The sequence below is a fragment of the Aotus nancymaae genome, unplaced genomic scaffold (genome assembly GCF_030222135.1).
Source record: "Aotus nancymaae isolate 86718 unplaced genomic scaffold, 86718_ANA_hifiasm-v0.15.2.pri h1tg000011l, whole genome shotgun sequence".
Classification (NCBI taxonomy): domain Eukaryota; kingdom Metazoa; phylum Chordata; class Mammalia; order Primates; family Aotidae; genus Aotus; species Aotus nancymaae.
The window spans coordinates 12868523-12884343 of NW_026988422.1; the positions used below are offsets into that span (position 1 = coordinate 12868523).

General features: G+C 36.4%; 2 protein-coding genes and 1 long non-coding RNA gene across 6 annotated transcripts in view; 2 read left to right on the forward strand and 1 right to left on the reverse strand.

Annotated features, from left to right (window-relative positions):
* LOC105723075 (uncharacterized) overlaps positions 1 to 15821 on the reverse strand; it is a 304135-nt gene that overhangs the window by 186739 nt on the left and 101575 nt on the right. The window lies entirely within an intron of this gene.
* Positions 1 to 15821, forward strand: part of CD96 (CD96 molecule) — a 97104-nt gene that overhangs the window by 810 nt on the left and 80473 nt on the right. For both annotated transcript variants that reach the window (XM_012460943.2, XM_012460942.3), the window contains exon 2: positions 1577 to 1933. In XM_012460943.2, the coding sequence (XP_012316366.2) occupies positions 1577 to 1933 (357 nt within the window). The remainder of the gene's footprint in view (positions 1 to 1576; positions 1934 to 15821) is intronic.
* On the forward strand, positions 6439 to 8042 carry LOC135274214 (26S proteasome regulatory subunit 4-like). The gene has a single exon (XM_064374593.1). It carries the CDS (start codon positions 6492 to 6494, stop codon positions 7812 to 7814), a length of 1323 nt encoding a protein of 440 aa, XP_064230663.1. The 5' UTR covers positions 6439 to 6491; the 3' UTR covers positions 7815 to 8042.

Below are 15821 nucleotides of genomic sequence, written 5' to 3' on the forward strand. Positions count from 1 at the left end.
ATTAACTGTGCTTTTCAGATGTAGCTATGAAAATATTAAGGAGAATTTCTAAATCAAAGGACATTTTGGAATATAATGCTGTAGATGGGATCAGAGCCATATTTTCAGGCAAAGGATAGCTCACAGGAAGTTATATTAAACTGTACTAACCTCTACCTACCAAACTTTTGCATCCACAAAAATATGGTAATTCCCATTTGTCAAGTACTTTTACTTTTAAGAGGCTTGTTTCTTCTCAGTTGCTTGTCATCTTTTTATCTTTTCCTTTTGTGAACTTCAGTGGTACTTGTCAGAATAATATATCATTTCTGTAACAGGATTCCATGTTAATTCTAAAACTGAGGCCAATATTATTGAAGGCATGTCACGGTCTTAATGCTTAACACATTTTAAGTGTCCTGTATCACTTGATCAGACTGCTGATGGGAAAGAGGCTCTACTTATGTCTAGTATTTCAAGACTATTGATTATTAGAGGTGATACTGAGTGGAACCTCTACCTAAGGTTAGATGAGGTCTTTTCAATCCTTATATACTAAAAGTCAAATTTCTTACTCTAATCAACAAGACTGAATTTGGGAGGCAGCTTGGAGCTTGGAGGTTATGAGCGTTATAGAAAGACCACAGACTTTTGGCAACTGAATTCATTTTTTTACTGGAGGTGTGACTTTTTTTTTTTTTTTTTTTTTTTTTTTGAGACGGAGTCTGGCTCTGTCACCAGGCTGGAGTGCAGTGGCACAATCTCAGCTCCTTGCAACCTCCACCTCCCGGGTTCAAGCAATTCTCCTGCCTCAGCCTCCCAAGTCGCTGGGACTACAGGTGTATGCCACCATGCCCAGCTAATTTTTGTATTTTTAGTAGGGATGGAGTTTCACCATGTTGGCCAGGATGGTCTCAATCCCTTGACCTCATGATTCACCTGCCTTGACCTCCCAAAGTGCTGGGATTACAGGCATGAGCCACCTCGCCCAGCATGGAGGTGTGCCTTTGAGCAAACCCTTTCATCTCTCTGTGCCCCAGTTTCTCCCTTGATAAAAAAGGGTTAACAACATCACTTATGGCATGTGAAGGGGATTAAACAAGATAACATATGAATGGCCTTTGTAAATATGTATATTTAAAAGAAATTTCTATAAACATATTAGTTTTTTTTGCAGTTTCAGAAAGCATCACATGTGTATTATATTCAGCTGTTGTTTTATAACCCAAAAAGCCAATTATATTGAACATAAGAAGAATTGTCATATTAAGTTTGCTGGTGTGCTTCAATTTTCAAATAGGCTTAATTTTATTCACAGGTAGTCAGAAACCTTCAATTATATTTTGGTCAGACCAACACATAGATAAATATTTAGAAGTCAGTAATTTCCTCTAGCTTCTCTACGTTACTCCCGCCTCATTTATATTGTCTCATGCATCTCTATCTGAGTCAGACACAAACTCTCTTCTACCCCTAAAGCAGCCAGGGAGAAATTTCCTCAGTTGCTTCCTCACCTTACTGAAATGACTAGGGTTTTTAATAAAGAGTCATTCTATGTGAATTATTTAAACTCATGGCTCATATTCTTCCTTTTCAGGAGTTTGGGAACAAACTTTCAATGCAGGAGAAAACATTTATGCTCCACTTGGCTCTGAGGTCAACCTGACCTGCCAAACGCAGAAGATAGGCTTCTTGGTGCAGATACAATGGTCCAAGGTCACGGATAAGGCAGACCTGATTGCCCTTTATCATCCCCAATACGGCTTCCACTGTGCCCATGGGAGTCCCTGTGAGTCCCTGGTGACTTTCACAGAAACTCCTAACAATGTGTCAAAATATACTCTGCATTTAAGGAATGTGTCTTCTTCGGTCAGTGGAAAGTATGAGTGTATGCTTACTCTGTATCCACAAGGCGTTCAGACTAAAATCTACAACCTTCTCATCCAGACACGCGGTAAGTGTAATTGGTAGAGGGATGCAAGCACATGTTTTCATTCAGCTCTCTCTCATTCAACAAATGCACATTATAAGAAAACCAGGGTTAAGCATGGTGCTCAGCACACAAAGGTTGAACAGAAAGAGTATTGTCTGATAAGGGAGACAGAAAGTGACCACAGCATTTCACAAATAAATGTAAACTTCCAACAGTGATAAGTGTCAATAATAAAGACTGTAACAGTCTTATGAAGGAGCATATCACAGAGGCCATTGAAATTGTCCTTGAGAAAGTAACACTGCAGCTTAAGTCTGCAGAATGAGTAGACATTAAAACAATTTAGGAGGTAGGGTTGAGGCAGGGTGGGATTGTGAGTAATCCCGGAGAGAGAAAACAGCTTGCAAGAAGCTCTTTGGAGTGTCTGAGGAAATGGAAAATTGCTAATGGGACAGCAGTGCAGCAATTAAGGGATAAGGCAGGTAAGGACCAGAACATGTTGGACCTGGTCACCTTCCATTTTAAAAGGTTTCTATTTTGATCTCAAAACCATGAGAAGACATGGAAGTGTTTCCAACAAAAGGATGGTATGACATTTATAGCCTAATGTTATTTGTGTTGAAAAAAAAAAAAAACCTGCTGATTTCCCTGTGAAAATAAGGTAAAGATGTATAAGAAGCAGAAGGCAGAGAAAACTCAGGAGACCATCTCAGTAGCCCAGAAAAGAGAGAGTGATAGTTCAGGTAGATATAGAAGGAAAATGGCAAATTTTGTGCATTGGGCATAAAACAGATATGATCATAGAGTGAATATCAAACAAGGGCAGTATGAGTGAAGGAGAGAAAAATGTTGCAGGTGACATCTGGGTATCTGTCATGCACACCTGAATGGTGGTGCCTTTCACTGCAGTGGAAGGTAAAGGAAGGTTTGTGTGTGAATTTATGAAAGTGGTTTTGGGCATACTACATTTAGTCTAGGGCAGGTAAAGGGGCAAAGGAGGCTGCTAGCCATGTAGCATTCACACCAAACATACTTTAGATGCCTGCATTTAGAAGTGGGAATCCTGGATTTAAGTTCTAGCTCACTCTGGATAGAAATAAATTTGACTTGGGGCCTATCGTGTAAATTCTCTGAGCCCATTTGGAAAATGATTATAATAATGCTTGCCCTAAATTACCTGGTCCTAAAGTAAATGATTTTCATCTCTGCTAATGGAAAACAATGAAAGTGAAAGCCAACAAATGCAAAATGCACTGGCAATGGACTGTTTCTAACTCAGGGCAAAGTGGCCTGGTAATATAAGAAAAAAAATTATCTCATGAAGGTCATATTAAAGGGAGCATAGAGCTACCTGGGACAAGCAACAGGTATGGATTCATTACCTCCTCTCTACGTCTTATAACTTACTTGCTCTAAAAATATGCTATTGGAATAGTCTACCTATAGGCCAAGGTCCCATCAACTACTATCTTACAATACACAATTCCCTTGCTGTTTTCCAGGAGGAACACACACACACACACACACACACACACACACACACACACACACACATGCTTCAGCTCAATTAAGGATGGAGTGGAGTGGGGTTGAAGTAAAGAGAAATGGAAGACCTATATAGAACACTGCTTAGCTACACATACTTTGAATCAGGTAGCCTGTATTTGAACATTGGCTCTATGCTTACCATACATTTCATCACTCCCAAGTTGTTTCAAGTCTCTTACATAATAATTATGGATAATTATAGTACTTTCTTTATAGGTATCATTGTCTTGATGACTAAATAAGATAATCTGTATAATGTATTTAACATATAGTTCCTGCTAAGGGATAAGAGTTTGGTAAATGGTAGTTTTCAATTAAAAGTAGTAATAAATATAGCGAGCAATTTTACTTCTCAGTTTGGATTTAAAATGAGCCCTGCTCTTTCTCTTTATATATGGACCTCATTTGGAACCCAGTGGGACATCTGTCATATATTATTAGCACAAATCCACACTGACCTTGGCTTCATACATAGATTTTTTTGTACCTTCTGCCTGAAACAGTAAACAATACCATTGTCTCACTGAGGACTTAGTGCTTCCTTCTTAGTGCATGCCTTCTCCATGGAGACTTGGCAACATGGATTGATGTTCCTTATAGGAAATAGAATATGTGACGCCACAAAATGAAAACAGCAATGGAGAACAGATAGTATATAATCCAGAAAGGAGAACGGTGTTGCCTTTAAAGAAAATGTATTTCTTAAAATAAAGAGAACTAAGGGAGCTAAGCTTGTAGCTACTAAAAACTGCAGATCACTGGAGAGGCAGAAACCATATCTATGTTTTTTGAGATTGGAAAATTTCCAATCTTCCGATTGTAACTTTGCTGCTGTCATCTGGATCACATGAAAAAGCAAGTCCTCAGTGTTAGAGAAATTGTTCTGGTATTGTGTATTTGGGTATAAAGGGAGCAAAATAGAAAAGAGCAAACCAGAAGTGGGGAAAAATCCTTTGCCAGAGTGACCAAAAACGTAAGCCTAGAACGGAGGTGCAGAGTAGGCATCTGACTAAAAGGAGGCAGTTGCCATCTGAGAGCTCTGTCAAGTCCACACCCAACAGCATATTTTCTTTTTACCCTTTACTCTTTTGATCTTCTCTTGCTTCTTCTCCTCTCACTTGTACAGTTTCCCTCTTATGCCCCTGTGCAATCTTTAAGTTTACAAGCTAGCTGGGTAAGCAAAAAACACCTGAAGTGCAAACACTTAGGTAGTACATAAACAAATGCAAATTGAAGTGGTGCCTAAGAACCTAATTAGAAAATGCTGAGGGACTTGAGGTGTTTGGGTTGATCACCTCTTCCTGTTTCTTTTCTGTTACCATTTGAGTCATTCTCTCTTGTCTGCTCACAACACAGTGTGTCTAAATCCTGTTCCTATGTTCCCCCAAGGGCCTAGCTGTGAAAGGATTCTGTCTCTTTTCACAATATTTTGTCTCTCTGTGTGTCTTAGTGCTCTGAGGCTGTGGACAAGAGTGGAAATATAATAAACAGTGTGTGGTTTGCTTCTTTTCCACTTTCACTGGACAGGGTTTCCTCCTAGGTTAGGAGCTTTAGAATCACTCCAAGAAATGCTGTTCTTTGAGTTAAGCCTTAGATTGTCATAATCTAGATTTCATTCATTTAAATGCTACTGGATCCCCATAATACATCAGATTGTAAGATTTTGGTGCATTTTAAAATTTGTAGTTATGAAGATCAGTTACAAGAGTATAACATGGCTTTAATTTACCAGTTCACAGCAAATGCCTTGCTGGGCTATTAATGTTATTGAAAGCAGTAGTAGCAGTGAGAGTGGTTGGAGAAGCCATGGCCATGGAAGAAGTAAAAATAGTAGCAATAAAATGTTCATAATATAATGTTGATAAGCTTAGTCTAAAACATGTTATTACCTTGCCTAGTTTGTATTGAACCTGAATGCTGGCTCTCCTTAAACTGCCGTATTTAGTATTTATCCAACAAGTGGAGATGGTTTTAGGTGATTCATGAAACAACTTTAAAAGCTTTTATTGTGGAAACCTCTAAAGATAAACAAAAATTATACAGAAAAATTACAAAACTTATATAGAATAAGCTCCCATGTACTGAACATACAATTTCAACAATTATCAACTCATAGGCAATCTCATTTTATTTAAGCCCTTATTAACTGCTGCTTTCCAAGATTACTTAGGAGAAAATGTGAAACATCTTGTTTATTTTAGTATGAATCTTTAAAAGATAAAGATCTTGTTTTTTTAAAAAAAGCCATAATCCACTACCAAAACTAAAAAAAATTAGTATTTATTATTATTCAATATCCCATCAGCCTCATGTTTATATATATATATAAACATTTATATATATATATAAACATTTTATATATATATAAACGTTTATATATATATATAAACGTTTATATATATAAACATATTTTATATATATATATATATAAACATTATGAGGCTGATGGGATATTGAATAATATTAAATACTATATATATATAATATATATATTTAAATTAGCATGCAGATAAACTAGATATATTGTGATTGTTTGGAAAATCCCTTTTAATCTGAAAGCTATATTACGTTTGTTATTTTTCCTTTGCAATGTATTTGTTGAATAAATTTGATGACTTGTCCAGCCTGGATTTTGCTCTTATAGTCCCATAGTCTCTCTATATTTTTACCTTATAGTTAGCCATAACTCTAAGTTATCTTATATTCTTGATAGAGAGTTGATCACATTAAGGTGTTCTTTTTTCTATTTTGTTTTTTGGCAAGACTATGTGATAGATGATATAAAGTTACATCAGAGGCACATAATTCTGGTTACATGATGTTAAGAGCCGCTGATGAGCATTGCCTACATTCATTAAATCATTATTATTTGCCAAACAGTGATATTCTATTATTCCTTAATTTATTAAAGTATTTCTATAAAGAGAAACTTCCTCTCATTAACTTATTACTTATTTGATGTATAGTTTGTATTAAAAAAGTAGAATAGGGAAGAGCTTCCGGCAGCGACAGCTACAGCGGCCAAGGCAAGATGGGTCAAAGTCAGAGTGGTGGTCATGGTCCTGGAGGTGGCAAGAAGGATGACAAGGACAAGAAAAAGAAATATGAACCTCCTGTACCAACTAGAGTGGGGAAAAAGAAGAAGAAAACAAAGGGACCAGACGCTGCCAGCAAATTGCCACTGGTGACACCTCACACTCAGTGCCGGTTAAAATTACTGAAATTAGAGAGAATTAAAGACTACCTTCTCATGGAGGAAGAGTTCATTAGAAATCAGGAACAAATGAAACCATTAGAAGAAAAGCAAGAGGAGGAAAGATCAAAAGTGGATGATCTGAGGGGCACCCTGATGTCAGTAGGAACCTTGGAAGAGATCATTGATGACAATCATGCCATCGTGTGTACATCTGTGGGCTCAGAACACTATGTCAGCATTCTGTCATTTGTAGACAAGGATCTGCTGGAACCTGGCTGCTCAGTCCTGCTCAACCACAAGGTGCATGCCGTGATAGGGGTGCTGATGGATGACACGGATCCCCTAGTCACAGTGATGAAGGTGGAAAAGGCCCCCCAGGAGACCTATGCCGATATTGGGGGCTTGGACAACCAAATTCAGGAAATTAAGGAATCTGTGGAGCTTCCTCTCACCCACCCTGAATATTATGAAGAGATGGGTATAAAGCCTCCTAAGGGGGTCATTCTCTATGGTCCACCTGGCACAGGTAAAACCTTGTTAGCCAAAGCAGTAGCAAACCAAACCTCAGCCACTTTCTTGAGAGTGGTTGGCTCTGAACTTATTCAGAAGTACCTAGGTGGTGGGCCCAAACTCGTATGGGAACTGTTTCGAGTTGCTGAAGAACATGCACCGTCCATCGTGTTTATTGATGAAATTGACGCCATTGGGACAAAAAGATATGACTCAAATTCTGGTGGTGAGAGAGAAATTCAGCGAACAATGTTGGAACTGTTGAACCAGTTGGATGGATTTGATTCTAGGGGAGATGTGAAAGTTATCATGGCCACAAACCGAATAGAAACTTTGGATCCAGCACTTATCAGACCAGGCCGCATTGACAGGAAGATCGAGTTCCCCCTGCCTGATGAAAAGACAAAGAAGCGCATCTTTCAGATTCACACAAGCAGGATGACGCTGGCCGATGATGTAACCCTGGACGACTTGATCATGGCTAAAGATGACCTCTCTGGTGCTGACATCAAGGCAATCTGTACAGAAGCTGGTCTGATGGCCTTAAGAGATCGTAGAATGAAAGTAACAAATGAAGACTTCAAAAAATCTAAAGAAAATGTTCTTTATAAGAAACAGGAAGGCACCCCTGAGGGGCTCTATCTCTAGTGAACCACAGCTGCCATCAGGAAAATGGGAGATTTCTCCATCCCTGAAAGGGATGAGGTTGGGGGAGTTGCCCAGAGGAATCCCTGTTCCCACTGGTTTTTATTAGCAAAACATCCTGTGTCTTTTGGAGTACGATATGTAAGTAAGTGCCCATTGGGTGGCCTTCGTCTGTCAGTCATTGTGCAGCAGTCTGCTTCTCAATAAAGCATGCTCTTTCTTTCACAAACAAACAAACAAAAAAAGTAGAATAGATACTTATTTCCCTTTAATCACCAGTTTTTAAAATGAGTTGGTTCACTAGTATTTTTAGAAAATAACCCATATGTATTTTATGTTAAGTATTATGAATTCATATGAACTTAAACATACTGATAAATTTCAATTCATTATGGTAATTATCCTTATTCTACTGAAAATGTCCCATATATAAAACCTATTAATCCTTTGTGATATAAGTTGCAAATATTTTCCCAGTTTGTCATTTATTTTTACTTTCTTATATTGTTTGCAATGCAGCATGTTTCTTATTTTTATGAAATAAAATCTATTACTCTTTTCCCTTATTGGTCCTGATTTTAAGTTTTGGTCAAGAAAAGTTTTCTTCATTTCCAGAAGAAAAATTATGCGTGAATATAAGAATTCACTCATAATTTCTGACACTTCATGCTTTTTTATGAGCATTTAAATTTGTAATGTTAGGTTTCTGGTGCAAAAAAAATACCTAAATTTACATTTTTTTAATATCTCTCTGATGCCTTTTTCTACATTTTCTACTTTTTTTCCTTCTGTGATTCAGTTAGCTATTGACCTGTCTTCCAATCATGAACTCTATCTCTATGATGTCCAATAAGTTATTACCCCATCAAATTAGTTCTTAGTTTCTGATATTGTATTTTTGGGTTATTGATGTTTGATAGATTTTTAATTTTTGATAAATTTGTCTACCTTTTGATCTATTTCCTCCATTTTTTCTGTTTTCTTGAGTATATGAAAAAGAGTTGTTTTAAATCTTTGTTGGATAACTCCAAAGTCAGAAGCATTTGTGTGTCTGTTCCTATGTCTATTTTTCTCTTATTTTCTTTTTTTGCAACTTGCTCCACCATATGTCCTCTAAACCATTTTGTATTATTGTTGTTAAATATACATCTATATCAAACTATAAAGTGCATGTATATAATAATATATGTATTAAACCCAACAGTTCAGTGATTAATTAAAGATTTAAAACAGCAGACCCCGACGTTTTGGCACTAGGGACTGGCATGGAAGACAGTTCTTCCAGACTGGGGTGGGGGGGGGATGGTTTCGAAATGATTCAAGCGTATTACATTTATTGTGCATTTCATTTCTATTATTATTACATTGTAATATATAATGAAATAATTATACAACTCACCATAATGTAGAATCAGTGGGAGCCCTGAGCTTGTCTTCCTGCAACTAAATTGTCCTATCTAGGGGTGATGGGAAACACTGACAGATCATCAGGCATTAGATTCTTATAAAGACTGCACAACCTAGATCCCTTGCATGCGCAGTTCACAATAGAGTTCGCACTCCTAAGAAAATCTAGTGCAGCCACTAATTTGACAGGACACAGAGCTCAGGTGGTAATGTGAGCGATAGGGAGTAGCTGTAAATACAGATGAAGCTTTGCTCACTTGCATACTGCCCATCTTTTGCTGTGTGGCCCAGTTCCTAACAGGTCACTGACCAGTACCAGTCCATGGCCTGGGGGCTAAGGACCCCTGATTTAAATAATTTCATGTTCTTTAATGAAATTAAGAGAAAAGAAAAATAAATATATGTATAGTTTTTATTTACTCACATATAAAGACTACGTATATAATCTTTCATATTTACTCACCTATTTACCCTTTTCTGTGCTCTTTATTTTATCCCATGAATTAGAGTTACTGTTTGCTGTCATTTACTTTCAGTCTGAAGGACTTGAGTATTTCATGTAAGACAAATCTACTTGCAATGAATTCTTTCAGATTGTTTCATTTTTAATTTTAAAGGATAATTTCACTGGATGTAGAATTCTGAGTGGATTGTGACTATTGGGAATATATATTCAGATCTCCATTATTTCTGATTAAAATGAGCCACTAGTTATATTATTAGTCTGCTGCATGGGATGACTTTTTGTTTTTGTTTCTTTGTTTTTTTGCTCCTTTCAATTGCTACTTTTATAATTTATTCTTTCTTTTTGGCTTTCAGAAGTTTGATTATGTTGTATCTACATGAGTGTCTGTGTTTGTCCTAGTCAGGTTTTGTTAAAGTTCTTGGATGTGTAGATTAATTTTAAGAAAATTTTTAAATAATCAGATACGTGAAGGTTTTGCCCATTCTTTCTTCAAATATTTGGTCCATCCCTTTACTCTTTCACTTCTTTTTCTATAACTCCTGTTTCATGTATGTTAGCATACTTGATACTGTCCTATCTGGCTCTGAAGCTGTTTTCATTTCTTCCAATCCTTTTTCTCCCTTAAGATTAGATACTTTGGAAAAAAACTACTTTAAACTTCATATGGAACCAAAAGAGAGCCCGCATAGCCAAGACAATCCTAAGCACAAAGAACAAACCTGGAGGAGTCACACTGCCGGACTTCAAACTATACTACAAGGCTACAGTAATCAAAACAGCATGATACTGGTACCAAAACAGAAACATAGACCAATGGAACAGAACAGAGACCCCAGAAGCAACACCACACATCTGCAACCATCTCATCTTTGACAAACATGACAAAGACAAGCAATGGGGAAAGGACTCCATGTTTAATAAATGGTGTTGGGAAAACTGGCTAGCAATGTGCAGAAAGCAGAAACTAGACTCCTACCTGTCACCTTACACTAAAATTAACCCCAGATGGATTAAAGATTTAAACATAGAACCTAACACCATAAAAACACTAGAAGAAAAAGTAGGCAAAACCATACAGGACATAGGCATAGGCAAGGACTTCATGACTGAAACACCAAAAGCAATGGCAATAAAAGCCAAGATAGACAAATGGGATCTAATGAAAAGTCAGAGCTTCTGTACAGCAAAAGAAACCACCATTAGAGTGAACCGGCAACCAACAGAATGGGAAAAAATTTTTGCAATCTGCCCATCTGACAAAGGGCTAATATCCAGAATCTACAAAGAACTAAAACAGATTTACAAGAAAAAAAACAAACAAGCCCATTCAAAAGTGGGCGAAGGATATGAGCAGACACTTTTCAAAAGAAGACATATATGAGGCCAACAAACATATGAAAAAATGCTCATCATCACTGGTCATTAGAGAAATGCAAATTAAAACCACATTGAGATATCATCTCACACAAGTTAGAATGACGATTATTAAAAAATCTGGAGACAACAGACGCTGGAGAGGATGTGGAGAAATAGGAACACTCTTACATAGTTGGTGGGAGTGTAAATTAGTTACACCATTGTGGAAGACAGTGTGGCAATTTCTCAAGGATCTAGAAATAGAAATTCCATTTGACCCAGCAATCCCATTACTGGGTATAAACCCAAAGAACTACAAATCATTCTACTATAAAGACACAAGCACACGTATGTTCATTGCAGCCCTGTGTGCAATAGCAAAGACCTGGAACCAACCCAAATGTCCATCAATGACAGACTGGACAAAGAAATTGTGGTACATATACATCATGGAATACTATGCAGCCATAAAAAACGATGAGTTCGTGTTCTTTGTAGGGACTTGGATGAATCTGGAAACCATCATTCTCAGCAAACTGACAAAAGAACAGAAAGCCAAACACCGCATGTTCTCACTCATAGGTGGGTGTTGAATAGTGAGAACACGTGGACTTAAGGAGAGGAGCATCACACACTGGGGACAGTTGTGGGGGATAGGGGAGAGACAGTGGGGGGTGGGCAGGGTGGGGAGGGATAACATGGGAAGAAATGCCAGATATAGTATGTGTCTAAAGTTAAAAAAATAAAAATTAAAAAAAATTAGATACTTTATATTGAATGATGTTCAAATACACTAATTCTTTCTTTAGCTATCTCAAATTTGCTATTGAGAACATCTGGCAAATTTTTCATTTTTGTTAACATTTCAACTCTAAAATATGCATTTGCTTCATTATATAGTTTTCTATTTCTCCACTAACATTTTCTCTTTATTAAGTCATTGTCATATCTTGATTTAATACTTTGAATAGACTAATAATAGCTTCTTTGGAGTCTCTTAAATTCAACACCTGGGTCTGCCCAGAGTCAGTTGCAATTGCTTTTTTCCTGATTATGGATCACACATTCCTGTTTTTTCAATGTCTCATAATTTTTTGTTGAAAACTGGACATTTTAATATATATACATATATATTTATAGACAGTATAGAATATATATGTATATATATACACATATATATATGTGTATGTGTATATATATGTTGCAACTCTATATTCTGTCTTATTTAGGTTTATTTTGTTTTATTTTAGTAACTTATCTGTGCTTAAATTGAATGTCTCCTTTGCAGCTCAAGGCCATTGATCTCTCTGCTCAGATTTTAATACAAATAGTTATTTTTAAATTTGGCTTGCAAGAAGTTGCCCCTGCATTGGCAAAACCACTTTACTGGTCCACCAATGATTTTGGCAAAAGTCATGCTCAAACACGTTAACCCCATTAGGCTTCCACTGTTTATACATAGATTTGTGTGCCAATCAGGGAGTGCATTCCAAGTTGCAGCCAATTATCCAGACTTCCTTGGCTTTTACTTTTTGCTAGGCTCTTTCAGGTCTCCCCTACTCAGTGTGTAGTTTCCTAGCCAGGGTATAATATGGGAAGTCCTTATCTTAGCCGTTCCATGACTCCAGTTTCCAGGATCTCCATGTTAAAGGTCTCTCTGGTCTGGCACTGTCTTTGTTTTGTGCTGCTCTAACAGAATACCATAGACTGGATACTTTAGAAATGATAGATATTTATTTTCTCACAGTTCTGGAGGTTGAGAATGTCCAAGATCAAGCTATTGACATCTGGTGAGGGCCTGCTTGCTAAATCCTCTGGAGGGGAGAAATGCCATGTCCTTGCATGGTGGAAGGCAGAAGGCAAGAGACAAAAGGGGAATCAACTCTCCCTTTTATAACAACATTAATGCCACTGATGAGAGCTCTTCCCTATCACCTCCCAAAGATTCCACCTCCTAATATTGTCACAATGGAAACCAAATTTCAACATGCACTTCAGAGGGACAAGCACTCCAAATGGGAATACAAACTCAAACTAACCAAGTGTCAGGTTTTTGGAACCTACCAAGTGTGTCCCTGTTATGGGAAAAGGTAAAAGGTTTCTACCCCTAGACCTAATTTAAGTCTGCCCATTGTGGAAAAAAGGCTGCTGGTCTTGCAACCTGCTCCATGTGGCTAAAACTACATTTCTTAATGACCAAGTTGAAGAAGGGAATGGAAGGAGCTGTAGGCAAAAAGATTGACGACTCCTGCTGTTTTTACTAAAGCTCTAGTGATTTTTCAAGAAGAAATGCTTCACAATTTAATAATTATCTTTAGTCAATTTCCAAGGACCTAAAATTGTTGCTTTTTAAGCACATTTGCCCAGTTTTGTACTTGTCTATTTTTACTGACCTCCTCATGTCCCCATAACCAGAAGTCCCTTATCCCTACCCCTCATATTTTGATATTTCTATTGTATCTTTATTTAAAAACATGTATTCATTACTATTCCCTTTGTTATAACAATTATATATTCTTAGTGCTAAAGGTAAATACATAATCAACATTTACCACTAACCTTCATGTAAATTCATCTCCAGTCTGAAATGTATTCTACTGGAGAATCCTCAGGAAATGCTCATAGCAGCAATATTCTCTGAGTTCTTGCATAACTAACATTTTTCTGTAGTCTTTATATTAAAAGGTTAATTTTGCTGAATATAAAATCTTTGGTTCACATTTTCTTTCCTTAAGTATATTAACTATGTTACTGTAATGTTTTCTGGCATAGGACTGCTCTCAAAAAGCTAATAACAATCTAAAATTTCCCCATGTTTGACTTTGCTCAATACTTTTATATGAACATGCTTAATGTTGTCCATTCTGGGTCTGTTTTCCTATTTTGCAGTATAATCGCTTAATGTGTATTTTCTAGTCGTGTTAAATTTTATATTTTTCTTGAATTACAGTTTTTGATATTTGTTCTGTACCACTGTTTTGATCTTTTTTCTTTAATGTCTTCTATTGTACATATATTTTATCTTCTTTGCATATCATTACTTTGAATCTCTCTTGTCAGTTTTTTCTTTTACTTTATAATTATATATTAATTTATTTCAAAATTTCCCTCATACTATTTTTAAAATGTATTTTAATGAATTAGCTTTTGTGTTTCTAGGTTTCTGGTTTTGTTATAATTTTGTCTTAATTTCTGGAGTGATTTTTTAAAAATTATTATTTCTAACCCTTTCGTGAACTTTCTTACCTATATTTTGTAAGCTTTTTTCTTCCACTGGACTCATTGGGAACTTTCCAAAATTGTTCACAGTTTACATTAGTTTATTTCTTTTAGCTCATTTTGAATAATTTGGCTATAGTTATCATTTACTTTGTTGTCATTTTGTGATAATATGTTCTCATTGTTGTAGGAATGTTTTTTTCTTTATTTTCTTTTTGCTTCTGGTATCCTTATGGTTATTCTATCTCATTCCCTTTCTATTGCTCATGTTTAAGTTAAATGCATTCCTATCACAGAAGAGTGGGCCAGGCTAGCTTTTCTAGAGTGTTCAGTATCCCTAGAACCCCTCTTCTGTTATTTTTAAGATAAGTAATTTGCCACTGTACTTTCTGAGTGTATTTCCTTTGCTTCTCTCCCTCACTTTTGTCTAAATTGCCTCTTTGATTTCTCTTACTGGACCTGTCCTGTTTTATTGGATTCTACGTCCAGCAGTTTTTTCTCCCCATGGCATGTGTCTTGAGAAGACTTTTTTGCTCCAGCACTGACAACCCATTTCTTATTTTTCTTGAAGACACTGGTGATTTGGTGTCTGCAAACTCTCTTCTCCATTTCAGCTACTATTCTTGGATTAATCTGCCTGTCTTTCCAGTGATTACTTGTTACGAGGCAGAGAGAGGTAGTTTGGGTTCTCGAGTTCTAAGATCCATCAGAAGAAGTTGATCTTCCTATGTTTCTTTCTGCATAGTTGCTGATAACACAGTGGTTTAGTGAATTTCCCCCAACAATTAACAAGGATGTGTTGGTAGTTAGTGTTCTTCTTGATATTGTCTATGTACTTTTAGTTTGGTTATCCTAGTTATCCTCTTTGTTTTTATACAGGGTTTCAGGAATATTCAAAAAGTAATGCCACTTATCCTGCCAGCTTCCCAGAATCTGGACAAAGTTTACAAAAATGTAATACTTACATATTTGACTGATGTTCATTAAAATATAACTAACATATTTGTATTGCATGGACTTCACAGATATTAGTGCCTAAATCAGTATATTTTAAAGAAATATATATGTAAGTAAAACAACTACAATCATTTCAAGAATAAAATTAAATAGTAGTAATGGTGGCATGCAAATAAGTCAAAACATTATGATAGTAGAGGTAGTATACAAACAGCTCCATTTTGAAGTGTGATAGCTAAGTATTGCTTTACCTTAGGGGACAAGGCTCTTGTTTTCAATTATGGGTTTGGAGTAGTATTTGGAAACAGCAGTGGAGAGCAAGGCAAGTACTGATCCTACCTCCAGAGCTTGATGAATTAAGAGTGCAAGAAAATATATAACTACTATTTGGAAATGCTATGGGGAAGATGCACCCTATGGGAAGATCTGGTTTTAATTAGGAAAAGGAGGAGGAAGGAGTTATCAGTAGAGAATATAGCTGCTATTGACAAGAGATTAAAATATAACAAATATCTAAAGGCTACATATAAAATTTATAAACTGAGAAATACTCCATTAAAATATGTATACTGTTGTATAGAATGTATTTTATGTGTTTGTGTATG